Source organism: Hemiscyllium ocellatum, chromosome 2 (assembly GCF_020745735.1).
Source record: "Hemiscyllium ocellatum isolate sHemOce1 chromosome 2, sHemOce1.pat.X.cur, whole genome shotgun sequence".
Taxonomy (NCBI): Eukaryota; Metazoa; Chordata; class Chondrichthyes; order Orectolobiformes; family Hemiscylliidae; genus Hemiscyllium; species Hemiscyllium ocellatum.
The window spans coordinates 29,432,657-29,450,075 of NC_083402.1; the positions used below are offsets into that span (position 1 = coordinate 29,432,657).

At 43.3% G+C, this 17,419-nt stretch overlaps 1 protein-coding gene across 3 annotated transcripts in view; it reads right to left on the minus strand.

The window, feature by feature from the left end:
• Window positions 1–16,289, minus strand: part of cenpu (centromere protein U) — a 43,723-nt gene extending 27,434 nt beyond the window's left edge. Inside the window, exons 1-4 of one of the 3 annotated variants that reach the window (XM_060835281.1) lie at window positions 16,259–16,289; window positions 13,323–13,431; window positions 8,371–8,542; window positions 78–231 (exon numbers count right to left, since the gene is read on the minus strand). In XM_060835281.1, coding sequence (XP_060691264.1) covers window positions 78–231; window positions 8,371–8,542; window positions 13,323–13,394 — 398 coding nt within the window. In that variant the 5' untranslated portion in view covers window positions 13,395–13,431; window positions 16,259–16,289. Of the gene's footprint in view, window positions 1–77; window positions 232–8,370; window positions 8,543–13,322; window positions 13,432–14,302; window positions 14,401–16,221 lie in introns of those variants that run through there. The other 2 variants (XM_060835290.1, XM_060835272.1) reach the window with 2 other exon arrangements.
• Window positions 16,290–17,419: the final 1,130 nt, after the last annotated feature.

Here is a 17,419-nt window from a genome sequence, read left to right on the forward strand (position 1 = left end):
AAAATATTACATTTGCAAATCAAATAATCTCTGTTCTATATTAAGAAATAATAACATTCATCCAGTTTTCTGTTTACCGTTTTGCTCTCCTTTGTTCTTTAACCTGAGGCATCGATTGCTGGTTAGGCTTCCCTTGATAACTCTGCACGCAACCTTCTGCTGCTTTATCATCACCCTCATTATTCAGCTCTGATTCACCATCGAACACTGCCGTACTGTGTAATGGATTATCTACAAAAAAGGTAAAGCAAATAAGCAAAGGAAACATGTTTGGTTTTTTAAAATGTGGAATGCCATTTTAATGCTTACTTTGAGTGATGGAACACTTTTAAAAGATTACAAATTTAAATGCACAACTGAAAACTGGCCCAATCTAATATGCAGACCAGATCAACAAGAAATCACAGATATGGGAGATGTTTTGTAAGAAGAAAGCACAGCAAAAAGAACATTTTATTGCTGGAAAAGGTTTTAATGATAAAAGATGATCAGGAAAGAAATGGTGATGGTGGCTGGCACAGGATAATTTCTGAACATAGGTGGTTATAGAATTGAAAGTAACAATTGAAAGTATTCTTTTAATAAAGGATACAAGTGGTAATGTGGCTGAGCAAGTTAAAATACTGGACTCAGGTTACAGCATACAGAGAGATGAAAAATGAAATTTCACCATTGCCGATTGTTCTCGGAATACCTGTTTTGAGCACATCAGCAGCTCACTTTAAACAAGTTCAACCTTACTCAAAAATAAAAGTAGTTATATGTGCAAATGTGTCATTTTTTTGTATGGTCTTGTGTAACAGTGATATTGTCCCTATCTCTGGGCCAGAAGGTCTGGATTCCAGGCTCATCTGCTTCAGATGTGTGTCATAATATGTCCAAATAAACTGAATGTTTTTAAATTTAAACGTTCATTTAGTTAACTACACATGCCCATTAGTTCAACATCAATACAGTCCTCACTGCTAATAGGTGTTTTGAGCCAATGTTATTCGCTTGTTATTTATGTTGGAGTTTCTCCCTCTTCCAACATTCATGCTTCATGTAGGAAGTACCTAATGTAAAATTATCAACAGCTATGAATTTTAAAAACATCAAGGTACAGATATTCAGTATAAGAACTGCACAATCACTTGAAATGTTTCAAAATATTCCTTGGGGGCAGGGGTAGTCAGAAAGTTCAAAAAAAACAATGTTAATTATAGGGGAAGTGAAATATTATCTGCTGACTACTTTGAACCCAATGGTCAATTAACTGATGTTATAGTTAGTGCTGATTGGTACAAGCTGTAACCTAATAGTGATAAACAAACACAATCATTTTCACTTTGATAAAATATAAATTACAAAAGTGAACACCTGTTTCTTCGCAAATATTCATTACACTTAAGCTGTGAATGGCAACAGACAATGGCTTTTTAGCAAATTTAAATAACTGCCCAAAATATATGGTTAAGTGGCCATGACTATGATCAGAAAATAATGGAAGCTACTTTTAAATGCAATTTGTGGGAATACTTCTTTGGTAATAATTTAGAAAAGATTTATAAGAGGGAGGAGGTGATGGCAGAGTAGTATTATCACTTAGCCATTAATCCAGAAACTCAGCTAATTTTTTTTGGGGGGGGGAGCGTTGGAGATGAGAACTCATGTTCAAATCCCACCTTTCAGATGGTGAAATTTAACTTTTTTTTTAAAAGTCATGGAATTAAGAATCTACTCATGACCACGAAACCACTATTGATTGTCAGAAAAATCCATCTGGCTCACTAACGATCTTCAGGGAATGAAATCTGCCATCCTCATGTGGTCTGGCATACATATGACTTCCAGAGTCACAGCAATGTGGTTGACTCTTAACCAGAGGGCAAGCAGAGATGGGCAAGAAATACTAGCCTAGTCAGTGATGCCCTAATCCTGTAAATAAAATTTTAAAAACTGGAATCTATGAGTATCAGGGAGCAAACTCTAGCTGATTAGTCATACTTGGCATACAGGAAGATGGTTGTGGTTACTGGAGGATAGTCATCTCAGGTACAGGACATTCTGCACAAATTCATCAGGATAGTGTCCTCAACCCAACCATCTTCCACTGCTTCATCGATGACTTTCCCTCTACCAAAAGGTCAGAACTGGGGATGTCCATCATTGATTGCAAAATGTTTAGCATCATTTGTGACACCTCAATTACTGAAGCAGTCCATGTTCAAATGAAACAAGATCAGGACAATATCCAGGCTTGGGGTCGAGAATGTAGTGCAGGAAAAACACAGCAGGTCAGGCAGCATCCAAGGAGCAGGAGAAATCAGCACAAACTGTTCATCAGGAATGAGGCTTGTGGGTGGGGGAGATAAATGGGAAGGGGTGGGTATGAGGGTTGGAAGTAGCTGAGAATGCAATAGATAGATGAAAGTGGGGGAGAAGGTGATAGGTCAGAAAGGAGGATGGAGCGGATATATGGGAAAGACGATGGACAGGTCAAGAGGGCGGTGTTGAGTTGGAGGCTTGGGACTGGGATAATGTGGATGGGGAAATGGGAAAACTGATGAAATCCACATTAATCCCATGTGGTTACAGGGTCCCAAGGTGGAAGATGAGCTGTTCTTCTTCCAGGCATCGGGTGGTTAGAGTTTGGCACTGGAGGCAGCCCAGGACCTGTATGTCCTTGGAGAAGTGGGAGGGGGAGTTATAGTGTTCAGCCACAGAGCAGTGAGTTTGGTTGGTGTGGGTGTCCCAGAGATGTTCGCTAAAACAATCCGCAATTGGCGTCCCCTCTCCCCGATGTAGAGGAAACCACATCGGGCGCAACATATACAGTAGATGAGAGTTGTGGAGGTACAGGTAAATTTGTCAAGTGTCGAAGGAGGATCCTTTGGGGCCTTGGACAGAGGTGAGTGCGCAGATTTTGCATGTCTTACAGTGACAGGAAAGATGCCGAGAGTGGGGTGTGGGCTGGTGGGGGGCATGGATCTGATAAGGGTGTCACAGAGGAGTGGTATCTCCGAAATGCTGATACAAGTGGGGAGGGAAATATATCCCTCGTGGTGGGGTCTGTTTGTTGGTGGCAGAAGTGGCAGAGGATGGTGCAATGTATACAGTGGGGTGGAAGGTGAGCACGGTGGTGGTTGTGGTGGTTTTGGGGGGAGGTGGTGGTAGGAGCAAGGGTTCTGCTCTTGTTGCATATGGAGGGGTGGGGCTCAAGGGCGGAGGTGCGGGAAGTGGAGGAGATGCGCTGCAGGACATTGTCGACTACGTGGGAGGAGAAATGGCAGTCTTTGAAGAAGGAGACCATCTGGAAGAACACTTCATCTTCCACCTTGGGACCCTACATCAACACGGGATTAATGTGGATTTCACCCGTTTCCTCATGTCCCCTCCTTCCACCTTATCCCAGTCCCAAGCCTCCAACTCAGCAGCGCACTCTTGACCTGTTCATCGTCTTTCCCATCTATCCACTCCACCCTCCTCTCCAACCTATTGCCTTCTCCCCCACCTTCATCTACCTACCGCATTCTCAGCTGCCTTACCCCCCAACCCCAACCCCTCCCATTTACCTCTCAACCCTCCAGGTTAAACTTTCAGAACTTTTCAACGAAGTCCGTTTTGAAAGATTTGCATTTGAATTAGAAGTTGCATGAAACCTGAGTAAAACAGGGCAAATACAAAGCTAGTGTAAGGAAAAAAGGATGTATCGTGCAAAATATGCAACATCAGTCAGGAGATTAGGACACTGGAAGCTGTGAAGGATTTGTTCTGCCTTCTCAATCCAGTTGCAGATGCAGTGTCAGGCTTTTTATCTTCAACATGATATTTGTACCTGATGAGGTGATATTTATGTTAGCTCTCATAACAAAATAACTAGACGTGGGTAGTGTAGTACTGAAAGATTCAACAGACACTTGTTACAATTTCTGATATCTACATATATATTCATTTTGGACACTATCGTGTCTGGGCTAGTACTGACCAATTTGATTACAAGCTATTACATAGCTCCATCTGTATGCCATACTGTAAATGGCCACAGTCAAATAGAACTCAGGTCCCAGGACATGAAGTGATGATAATACCATGAACATGTTTCTTAAAGGTTTATTATACACTAGCTACAAGACAACACAACAGTGAAATCGTGAGTATTTAAATCGAATGTGTTTTTTTTGACAATGCATGGTACAGGGAAAAAAAACAGCGCTAATTGTAAAGTATAAAGTTTGAAAATATACAGAATAATTAGAAAATCAATTGAACTCAGACTTAAAAAATTGTACAAAACCACATCACTTACAATGTTCAGATAATGGACAATATCTTACCATGCAGACATCAGAATGGACAATTGGAGCTACATTTTACCAATGATAAGGCTCACTAAATATAAAATCAGCTGTATTTAACAGGAATACAGTTAACCTTCATTTTAAAAGTTTGTAATCATTGGATCGGTTTAAATTTTTCTAAATAGATGTCAACCACATGTCAAAACAACACATAAGCAGCAATGCCTGTTGCATGTACATCAGTGTTAAATAAATAATCATTTCAATAGTAAAATGATATTTCACAAATTAAACGATAGTTTGAAACTGCTCCAGTGTCAGTTTCTCTCAGCACGTGATCTTCTCAGATCTCCAGCTCATTAGCCACCTGTCAGTTCAATAGACATCATGTAATAAAAGTTTTCATTTGAACATTAACTATAGATTGCTTTCAACAAATTTCAAAATTATGCTATCATCACCTAACATTCACCTTATTACTAATGAACAAAATGCCACAGTTCATGTTGCAGAAATAACTGTGGCCTATACAGAATTACTGAAACAATTAACGTAACATAAAACCAAAAAATTAGTTAAATTATGATTATAAAATTGATTATAGACTTTAATTCAACTGAAATTGTTTATTATATTCAGCACTTTATTTCACAGAATCTCTACAATGTGGTTAGAGGCCATTCAGCCCACCGAGACTGCAACGAACTCCGAAGAGCATCCAACATCTCTCCCCATCCCGTAACTCTCAATTACCTTAGCAAATGCACTGTGCCTGCCCATCCCTGGATACTATGGGGCAATTCACCACTGCTAATCCAAGACTGGAATCAAACCTGTGTCTCTGGAACTGTGAGGCAACAATGCTAACCACTAAGACACAGTGCTGCCCCAGTGTCTGCTTTCATCCAAAGTTACCCCAGGTCGAAGTGCCTTCACAAACATTTCCAACAAAACATCTTTTTATCTTCCCTCATTCAATTGGGCAGACTAAAAAAATAACCATGGCGAATCCATCATAGAACCAGACTACGAACTTGTATTTGGACTATACAAAACAAAATCTTCTTATCCAAAAGCCTGATGCAATGTGAAAACCATTTCCAGACATTAAAATAGTCTTATAAATTCCAAAATAATTGCTGTTGTAGCAGTATGTACCATCCACATGCTGCATACAGAAATTTAGCAATAACTTCTAAATCCATGACCAATACCATCTTGACACACAAGGGCAGCAAACACATGGGAGCACCGCGAACTGCAAATTCCCCTCCAAGTCCCTCATGATCCTAACTCTGGATATAAATGCTGTTCCTTCAGTCTTGCTGGATGAAAATTGTTGAACTTCCTCTCTAACAGTATTGTGCATCTACCCAAGCCAAATGGACTGTTACAATTCAAGACAACAGATCACCCAAAGGCAACTAGGGATGGGCAATAAATGCAGGCCCAGCCAGCAACTTCCCGTGAATTTAAAAAATCCACAATTGAGGCTCCTGTTCATTTACTAAATTAGATTTTGCTCTTTTTAAATGCATTCTATAGAAGCTTGAGGACCCAATTCTGTGAAAACCATTCCCTGTGGCTTTGACTTAAGGATTTGGTTGTTTTGACAGTTTGACAGCCTGTGGTTGTTGATGACCTTTGTAGGTCAAAAGGGCCTTGGGAAAATGCCCCACTAACCAGCCACTTTTTTTACACTTGTGACAGTTCTTGTTGAAATATTCATAATCCAGAAATGTCACATACTTGGACAGTTTTCATGGAGACTGCATAATTATTTCAGAGGCAGTATGCAGATTTCACCACCATTCAATAATTTTCTACTAAGCAGAACGCAACAGTGCATTATCAGTTAGTAATCATAACTGAGCTTTGGACTAATTATTTTGAACTCATTGTGAATGTTGCTTGTAATGCCTACAAATATATTAAAAGGTTCACTATAGGTCTCAATACTTACTAAATCCTCTTTCTTATTTATTGGCACTAAGTAAGACAGCTACATTTTTGTTTGCTGCTGAGAAGCTCCAGTCCAAAACAGAAGAGGTATAAAAACAAAACTGAACATAGTTTCAAGCACGCATGAATTTTACACAACAAAAAGGGAAATGCTTCTGGGATAAGTTCCAAAAAGCCCCAAGATGATTAATGCAACTTCTACAAAGTTACATTAAGAGATCATCAAAAACAAAAACCTAGTACAGAGGAATCTCGATTAACCGAATATCATTTATCCGACTATCGGATTATCCGAAGGTGATCTTAAGGTCCCAATAGAAACATTATATCAAAGAGCTGTTTCAATCCTGGATCACATCCTTTGTTTACAGATACAATGAGTAAAAACAAACTTGGCTTACTGAAATGCTGCCGACCACAGGCCGGGACAGTCCAGGCAGTCTCTAAATGACTGGTCTCCCACACTCTCTCTTCCCCCACACTTTCCCTGGAGTTCTACACAGGGGTGTACGCTAAACGCCCTTTCCCCAGATAATCTCTCCAACATTGTCCTGTACAGGGGCAGAGTGGAAACTTGTCAAATGTTGTGTGAGCGTGCGTTCGCGCTATTTGGAGACTTACCCCACAAAGGCAGCAGCAGTCTGACTGTTGGTCTACAGTAGAGCTGCATGGGGTTTGGGGAGCGGGACTGGGGGTGAGCAGGGGACGGTGTTGGACAGGGTTGTGGAGCAGACGGAGTTGGGGGTTAGAGCGGACGGTGGAGGGGCGGGGGGGAGGGGGGGTCTCGTGCACAGTGTGACTTTGCCTAGTCTCCTGAACGGGGAGCAGACTTCACAGAAAACTCTGAGCCCTAGAGGAAATCAATTAACGAAATAGTGCCTGCCCATCTCATTCGGATAATCAAAGTTCCTCTGTAGTGGAAAACTAATTGGTTTCTCACAAGAATAGAATCTCTCTGGTGACATCTTGTGGTAAATCTAACACTGCAACTAATTCTCATTAGGTTAACTAAAGTGAGTTGATTGAAAGCAGTTCTGGATTGAAGCTCACAAATCCCATTTGTCCTCCCACAGTCCAAAGTAGCGCAGGTCAGGTGAATTGGCATTCTAAATTGCCCATAGTGTTAGATGCATTAGTCAGAGGGAAATGGGTCTGGGTAGGTTACTGTTGGTGTGGACTTGTTGAGCGGAAGGGCCTGTTTCCACACTGTAGGGAATCTGATCAAACTAGCCTACTGTGTTCAAAAGTTAACAATAAACTGTGAAAAAAGGAACTGACAGGGCAAATAAGTGTGTACGCAACTACAAAATTCTTTCAAATGGATTCAGCAAAAGCTTTAAAATGCTTACTTTAAAACAGCACTGATGGCTGATTTGCAAGTTTAAGTTGTATTTGGGAACTGCCAGCTGAGTATGTTGAGAAATGAATCAAACTAAATTATTTAAAAGCATAATGTTCCTAAAAAATTTAACAGATCCTTTCCATGTCAAAAAGGACAATATCAAAATTATCAGAAAAACCTCAGCCTTGTCACAGAAGATTTTAAATTCAGTTTTGGATTGTCAATAAAGGAGCTCCAATTCATGTTCAAATTTAACAGGGCAAGATTCTTAGAACAGTTCACTGGCAGAAACAGATTTACCTGCAAGTCAAGATTTAAATGGCACTATTCTGAAAGGAACCTATGGCAGTGTGGCCAGTGTAGTTGGTAGTAGGCCTCATTACAATGACGATCAAAGTCTTGGCATTTATTTTGGAAACCAATGAGGCAAACTCTGCATTGGGTGGGACTGACAACTCATTAGTGACACAGCAATGATGGTTAATCTTCAAAGTAGACTGAAATTCAGCACAATAATGATGCTATATGAAAAATCAGCACAATAAATCAAAAATCTATAGAGTCAAAATAAATTGTTTTTTAAAATTCAATAACAGTATTAGAATTTTTAATCACCAAGTTTATACAGTCAGTCCCATTATCAGGCTATATTGCTTTATTTTTGGAACACCAAATAGTCATGAGGGTAAGATTACAGAATCAAAGCACAAGCATGCTATGATGAACATATGACTGGACACAAGACTGGCCTGAAAAAAGCCTTACTCACGATCATTAACTCCTTACCATAGTATTCATCATCATCTTGACTGTCTGGATTCTTAAATATGCAGGAGAGGTTTGGTGAAGGTTCTGGATGTTTCTGACTTGGCAATTTGCCTCTAGTGTTTTGAGCCGGACTGTGTCTTTTATTTGTATCACTTATTCCATCTCTTCTAGATTTCACACTTGTAGAAGCCTAAAATAAAAAGAAAAACCAAATAAATTTCTAGTCTTGTCCATAGCATGAGAGAATTAATTATCAGATTTCAATTGTCACAGTGTAGTAGATTTAATTTTTTATTTTGATTGCCCCACACACTGATTTTTGTCTTTTGTATCATTCTAGGTTCTCCCCTTAATAAGATAATATCACATCAGTTGGAGTGATGATGTTAGCAAGTAGCAACATCATCTCAGGTAAAGAATATGAAGCAACTTAATCTAGCTTTTAAAATAAAACGTCATTCATTCACTGGCTAAACACTCATTGTAATCCCTAATTGCCAAAGTGATGGTGATGAACTGCCTTCTTCAATCGCAGTAAGCCATCTAGCACATTTGCATTCATAGTACTGTTAGGGAGAGTTTTAGGATTTTAATTCAACACCAGCGAAGCAACACTGATGTTGTTCTAGGTCAAGATGATGAGCTGCTTGGTAAGGTATTTACAGGCAAAAATGTTTCCAGGCATCTGCTCCCTTATTGCTCTAGATGATAGTAATCATGGGTTTGAGAGGTGTTGTCTGAACATCTTTGGTGAATTTCTGCAGTGTATCTTGTAGATGGTACACACTGATACATCGATGATAAAGAGAGATTTTATGGTTGTGTTACCAATCAGCGGGTTGATGTGTCATGGACGGTAATAAGCTTGAGGGTTGTTGGAGTTGCACTCAGTCAGGCAAATGGGGAGTATTCCATCACAGTGCTGACTTGTGCCTTGTAGATGGTAGACAGGCTTTTGTCAAGGGGCTACGGTTAGATTTTGCCTTGTTAGAGATGGTCATTGCCTGGCACTTGTGTGGCATAAATAATACTTGCTTCATGACTGGATATCACCAGATTATATGGCATTTAGATACAGATTGCTCAGCATATGAGGTATCATAGGTGGTGCTGAACTTTAGTTTGTTGATGATTGCATATGACCACTTCTGACCTTAAAATGGAAGAAATATCATTGATTAAACAGCTGAAGATGGCTAGCCTGAGGACTGCTGTAAATAACCCCTGCAGTGATGCATAGAGCTGAGGTGACTGACCTCCAACAAGCTCAACTATTTTCCTTTATGATAGGTACAACTTCATCCAACAGAGAATTTTTCACCTAATTCTTAGCAACTTCAGGTTTGCGAGAATTCCTTAATGCCACACTTGGTCAAATGTTGCCTTGACATCAGGGGCAGTTGCTCTCACATCATCTCTGATGTTTGGCTTTTTGTCCATTTTTACAATCATCAGTATCTTTTTGGAAGAGATGCTGCTATTGTCAATATTTTCAGGATGTTAAAATTTAAAAACTCACTAAAATCGCTTTTCCCCCCAATACATGTAGACAAGTTTTACACAAAAGAAGCTTGAATATAACAGGTTTGTACTTGCACCATGAAACGTGAGCTCACAGATTTGCCTATTTCTCCTTCATATATTTGAATGTTTCATTCCATGCACAGATCTTCCCAATTATTTTAAAAATCATTTATCCTTAACTTATCTGTACACCAGATTGACTTTCAAGCTTATATTGAACCCCTGATATTTAACTAAATTTTAGTGACTCCATATTAGTCAATCATGAGTAACCAGCAGCAGCTAAGAAGCAACATATAAAAAGATCAATATATAAAACCCACTAATCACACTTAAGTTCCAGTTAATTGCTGTTAAAATGGAAATAATTAAACTTGATAAGACTATAAGCTGTAGAAACAGAAGCAGGCGATTCGACCCATCAAGTCAGCTCCACCATTCAATGAGATCATTGCTGATTTGATCATTCTCAACTCCACTCTCCTACCTTTTTCTTTACTGAATAAAATCTGTCTGTCTATCTCAGCCTTAGATACATTTAATAACACAGCCCTAGAGTCCTCTGTGGTAAAAAATTCCAGATTCACTACCATTTCAGAAAAAAAATTCTCCTCATTTCTGTCTAAAGGGAGATTATACCCTCTGGTCCTAGATTCTCCCACCAGGGGAAACAACCTTTCTGTATTTATTCAGTCAAGTAGCCAAAAGACTCTTATATTTCAATCAGATCACCTCTGATTCTTCCAAGTGCCAATGAGTACAGGCCCAAACTTCATAAAATCCCTATAGTGTGGAAGCAGACCACTTGCTCCATCAAGTCCACACCAACTCTCTGAAGAGCATCTCACCCAGACCCATTCCCCTACCCTACCCTATTCCTGTAGCCCTGAATTTCCCATGGATAATCCACCTTGCCTGCACATCACTGGATACGATGGGTAATTTAGCATGGTAAGTCCATCTGACCAGCACATCTTTGGATTGTTGGAGGAAAGCAGAGCATTCGATGAAACCCACGCAGACATAGGGAAGATGTACAAATTGCACACAATCACCTGTTGGTAGAATCGAACGCTGGTCCCTGGCAATGTGAAGTCTCAACCTCTCCTCCTTACCTGATATCAACCTCGTGAACTTTAGACTGCCTCCAATGCTAGTACATTTTTCCTTAGATAAGCGACCCAAATTTCTTTGCTGTATTCCAGCTGTGGTCTCACAAGTTTATTATAGTTTTAGCCAGACCTCCCCAATGTTGTATTCCATTCCAATTTAAATAAAAGTCAACATACCATTTGCCTTCCCTATTATCTCCTGAACTTGTCTGATAATTTTTTGTGATTTACATACAGGGACTTCAAATCCTTCTGTGATGAAGCTTTCTGCAGTCTTCTTCCATTCAAAATAATATTCAGCTGCTCTATTCTTGATGCGAAAGTGCATAACCTCATATCTCTCCACATTATATGATATGCTATTTTAGCATTGCTTTAAGTAATATCAAGAAATGAAACAGAGATGTGTGTCAGCACATTGTCGTACATCAGTGTAACAAGTCTATTCAAGAATGAGATAAAGAGAAAACAGGGATCCAGGCAAGTTGGCATATAATTTATCAGGCATAATGAGCAGGTATCTATCTATAAGGAAGTTTTAACAATGTATTTGGTAAAGCACACCATATTAGGACACACCAAAAAGGTTTTACACAAAGGAAATTAGCTTGATAAATTTATAACATTTTAAAGATTCAAGTAGCAGAATAAATGTAGGGGAACAAGTAAATGTGGTTCATTTGGATTTCTAAAAGATGATAATCCTCCACACAATACTTTATTTAATAAAACAAAGGCTGTTGCGTTTGGAGCAACATATCAGATTGGACAGAGGATTGGTTAATGAGCAAGAAAGTAGGAACAAATGGAGTATTTTCAAATTGATGGACTGTGACTGGTTGAGTTTTGCAATGATCAGCTCTAGGGCTTCAATTATTTACAATCCAATCTAATGATTGAAGCAAAAAGACAGCAATACATCCAAGTCTGCGGTTGATATAAAGCTAGGCAGGAAAGCAAGCTATGAGGAGAAAATAAACAGGTAAGGTGAGTGAGGCAACAAGATGGCAAATGGTATTCACGTGGGGATTTGAGAAGTCATTTAAATTTGTTGAAGTAGAGAAGAGCAGAATATATTTTAAAAGATTTGATACTTGAATGTTGATGTTCAGAGATTTGGGTGTGCTCATTTAAGGAACACAGCATGCACATGCAGCAAATAGGAAAGCAAATGTTATTTGGCCTTTATTGTAAACAGATTGGAGGACAAGAATAAAGTCTTCCTTCAACTGTACAGAATTTTGTTGAAACCACATCTGGAAAATTTAGTACAATTTTTGTCTCCATTTTTAAGGAGGGATCAACTTACATGGGAAGAACTATAGATTGGTCCCAAGATGGCAGAGTTGTTCTAATGATGAGAAACTGACTAAAAATGTCTATAAACACCAAATAGAGATCATGTGACACAATGGCAGCAACCCTTCCTGAATTAGAAATTCTGGCTTCAAATCCCACATCAGGACTTTACAATGTAGTCAAAGAGATTGGATATCAATTTGGAAATCCTCTCAAGAGATACCAATGACAGGCAGCAAGATTGGGAGATTCCTGGTCCTGCCATACTACGAAAAGAGATTGGAGTTTCTACAGTTCCATGACACAGAATGCATGTGAACCAACACTCTGCCACAGAAATCTGGTATCCAAGATTGGGAGGATAGGGGCTTTGATGAATAGATCAATTGTCTTGACTGGGGGTGGGTGGGGATGCTAAAGTAGATCAGATTGAAGCCAAGGACACAAGGTTTGATCCAATTTCAGTTGGTTTTATTTTCTGCTCACCCAACCAATCCAGGGGATTCATGAGTTTAGAAAGGTGAGAGATGCTCTGATTCAAGACTAATCAGAGACTTGACAACGGAACAGTTCTTTCCCTTAAGTGAGGAATCTAGAATTCAAGGATAGTGCCTCAGACTGATTATTTCAAACTGACAAGGAGAAATTTCTTCAATCATAATAGTTGCAAATCTTTGAAATTCAATACTACAGAGGATTGGGAGGATATGTGAATATACAGAGGAACCTCGATTATATGAATGACGTGTGCAGGGAGTATTTTGTTTGGATCATCAAATGCTGGATAACACAGTTTAACCAAGCATCAGGACCTTGCAATCTTGTTGGGATAAGAGGTTCCTCTGTAATCAGATTATTGTTCTTTCAAAATGAAGGGATACAAGGAGCAGGTGAGTAAACTGAGTTTTTTAAAACCCAAGATCTGCATCAATCACAGTGAGAGGCAGACAGGCTTTCTTCTGCTCCTATTGTGAATGTTCATGTCAAAGGCAGGACAGTATCACAATAAAGTAAACAGCTCCATGTCTGAAGTACCTTCAGTCTTGTGTTTTGGTGTACCAGTAAATTAGATCCTTTTAAGGTAGAAGCAGTTTTACTTTTTCTCATTATTGCTTTCCTCAGGAGTGCTGCATCAGGTTAAAATCTGTAAATGAAATATTGGTCACAGCAAAAATGAGATAAAGTGGGGTTATTCCGTAATAACTTTGATGCAGCTTTTCTTCAAACAGTGTTTGTTATAAAAGACATGATCTCATTGAATATTACAGCAAATGCAATGGGCTGAATGGTTTACTTATACTCCCATGGGCCCTCTTAAAGCCAAGATGAGCTGTCCATTCTCACACTGGTTCAGCTTCTCAGTTTCCCACATTCACTGAGTCCTGCTCACTCCTCCTCTCTCTTGTTTCTTCCACCTGTTTTTCCTCAGTCTCCCTCCCTCACTGCATCTTGTTTTTTCCTCTTTCTCATTCACTCATTTTACTTTAGTCTCTCCTGTTTTTCCCTCTTGTTCTATCACTCTCCCACCTGTTCTTCATTAAAAATCGCACAACACCAGGTTATAGTCCAATTGGAAGCACTAGCTTTCGGAGCACCTGATGAAGGAACAGCACTCTGAAAATTAGTGCTTACAGTTAAACCTGTTGGACTATAACCTGGTATTGTGATTTTTAACTTTGTACACCCCAGTCCAACACCAGCATCTCTAAATCATGAACACCTGGACGTCTGTCACATTTGTTCTCTGACTCACTCCCGTTTTCTCCCCCTCTCAACTCTCGCATGTTTCTCTCTGCTGTCACCTGTTTCTACTTATTTTATCTCACCATCACACATTCCCTCTCTCTCTTACTTTCCTTCCTCTCTGTCTCCCTCTCTCTCACACACACTCGTTCAACTTCCTCACACCCAGTCACATAGAATAGAAACTAAACCATACGATCTGTCTGCATTTGGCCCATAACTGAAATAACTCCATAGGCTGGTATCCCATCACAAAGTCACCCCATATTTACTGTCCCATCTTCATCAGAGACAGCTCTCAGAATGAACAGGACCCCTGACACCCCTGTTTATAATCAGTCAGTCAGCTAGGGTTCCCTAATTTGACCAGGTTAACAGCCCAAATTACTCCTTTTCTTTCTTTCTCCTCTCCCTTCCCCGTTCCCTCTTTCCCCCCTTCCCCCCTCTATCCCCGTCCTTACTTCCCCCCTTCCACACCCGTCCCCTCTTTCCCCCCCCACCCTGTCTCCTCTTTCCCCCTCTACTCCGTTCCCTCTTTTCCCCTTCCCCACTCTACCCCGTCCCATCTTCCCCCCCAACCCCGTTCCCCCCTTCCACCCCCATCCCCCCGTCCCCTCTTTCTCCCCTCTACCCCGTCCCCTCTTCCCCCCTCACCCCGTCTCCTCTCCCCCCTCACCCCGTCCCCCCCTCACCCCGTCCCCTCCTCTCCCCCCTCCGCCCCGTCTCCTCTCCCCCCTCACCCCGTCCCCTCTTCTCCCCCCTCACCCCGTCCCCTCTTCTCCCCCCCTCACCCCATCCCCTCTTTCCCCCGTCCCCTCTTCTCCCCCCTCCGCCCCGTCTCCTCTCCCCCCTCACCCCGTCCCCTCTTCTCCCCCCCTCACCCCGTCCCCTCTTTCCTCCGTCTCCCCCTCACCCCGTCCCCTCTTCTCCCCCCTCCGCCCCGTCCCCTTTCCCCCCTCAGCCCCGTCCCCTCTTCTCCCCCGTCCACTCTTTCCCCCCCCCCGTCCCCTCTTTCCCCCCCCGTCCCCTCTTTCCCCCCCCTCACCCCGTCCGCTCTTCTCCCCCGTCCCCTCTTTCCCCCGTTGCCCCCCCAGCCCGTCCCCTCTTCTCCCCCCCTCACCCCGTCCCCTCTTTCCCCCGTCCCCTCTTCTCCCCCCTCCGCCCCGTCCCCTCTTCTCCCCCCTCCGCCCCGTCCCCTCTTCTCCCCCCCTCCGCCCCGTCCCCTCTTTCCCCCGTCCCCCCCTCAGCCCCGTCCCCTCTTCTCCCCCCTCACCCCGTCCCCTCTTCTCCCCCCTCACCCCGTCCCCTCTTCTCCCCCCTCACCCCGTCCCCTCTTCTCCCCCCCTCACCCCGTCCCCTCTTCTCCCCCCTCACCCCGTCCCCTCTTCTCCCCCCTCACCCCGTCCCCTCTTCTCCCCCCCTCACCCCGTCCCCTTTCCCCCCACAGCCCCATCCCCTCTTCTCCCCCGTCCACTCTTCCCCCCCCTCACCCCGTCCCCTCCTCACCCTGTCCCCTCTTCCCCCCCTCACCCTGTCCCCTCTCCCCCCCTCACCCTGTCCCCTCTCCCCTCCTCACCCTGTCCCCTCTCCCCCCCCCACCCTGTCCCCTCTTCTCCCCGTCCCCTCTTTCCCCCGTCCCCCCTTTTCCCTCTTCCCCGTCCCCTCTTCCCCCCCCTCACCCCGTCCCCTCTTTCCCCCCCCTCACCCCGTCCCCTCTTCCCCCCCCTCACCCCGTCCCCTCTTTCCCCCCCCCTCACCCCGTCCCCTCTTTCCCCCCCCTCACCCCGTCCCCTCTTTCCCCCCCCCTCACCCCGTCCCCTCTTTCCCCCCCCCTCACCCCGTCCCCTCTTTCCCCCCCCCTCACCCCGTCCCCTCTTTCCCTCCCCCTCACCCCGTCCCCTCTTTCCCCCCCCCTCACCCCGTCCCCTCTTCCCCCCCCCCTCACCCCGTCCCCTCTTCCCCCCCCTCACCCCGTCCCCTCTTCCCCCCCTCACCCCGTCCCCTCTTCCCCCTCACCCTGTCCCCTCTCCCCCCCTCACCCTGTCCCCTCTTCACCCCGTCCCCTCTTCCCCCCCCTCACCCCGTCCCCTCTTTCCCCCCCTCACCCCGTCCCCTCTTCCCTCCCCTCACCCCGTCCCCCCTTCCCCCTCTTTCCCCCCGTCCCTTCTTTTTTCCCCCGTCCCCTCCTCACTCTCTGTGACCGGAGCCTGTGTGATGTTGTCCGGTACCTTTCCCGCGCTCTCATTAAAACCAAACGGCTGTGCGTTCGGACTGAACCAATCAGAGGGGCGGGGGGGGGGGGTGATCAGTAAACAACAGGAAGGAGACGGCTGCCGGGGTGAAACAAAATCTAAAGCATCACAGAGGAATTTAAGATATTAATTTAGATAATGTAGATGCTATTCAACAAGACGTCTTCAAAGAGTTTTGGAATGAATTTGAATTGGTTTTGCGATTCTCCTCCTCCGCTTTCATTTCGTAGCGGCGATGAATGTGAGTCTGCACACGCGCAGCCGCCTGATGTTGGGTTTCTGGCGCCCCCCTGTGTCTGGGAGGAGTCGGTACTCCATCTCCTGAGAGAGGTCACAGCAAAGTCTATCTCAGTGCACTGCTGTGGAGGAGCCAGTGTTCCACTGGGGTGGACAAAGTTAAAAATCACACAACTGAAGGCAAGGATGCCCCAAGGCATGGTATATTGGCACAACCAAGCAGACGCTATGATAACAGATGAATGGACATCGCACAATAATCACCAGACAGGGGTGTTCACCCCCCCTCGTCAAGGAACACTTCAGCAGTCAGGGACATTCAGCCTCGGATCTTCGGGTGACCGCCCTCCAAGGCAGACTTCGGGATAGATAGCAATGCAGGGTAGCTGAGCGCCAAGTGCCGTACCCATGGGGATGTCCTCAACAGGGACCTTGGGTTCATATCACATTACGGGTCACTACACTGTACACTCTCTCACACATACACACACTAGCGCACAACTCTTACATAATCTCTCACTCATGCAGACCCTTTCTCATATACATGCTCTCACTCATACACGTACAAATACACATCCTACACTCATACCCTCTCCCATGCTTATACTCCATCACAATCACACACACACTTTTCCAAGCTTGCACATGCGCAATTACACATTCTCTCACATGCACTCACTCTCTCATGCATGCACACTCACATGTAAGTCTATGGGGTGAATTTGTATTTGCAGATACATTTAATTTGTTAAAAAATGCACAATCTATAGGCAGTCACACCATGTGATTCATGTAATATATTTTGTAAATTCCACTTTGGAAATAGAATCAGTCTGACTCAAGGTTGGGATACAGACTGACTCTAACCTCACACCTTTAATGCATTGTCTGAGCTGATGT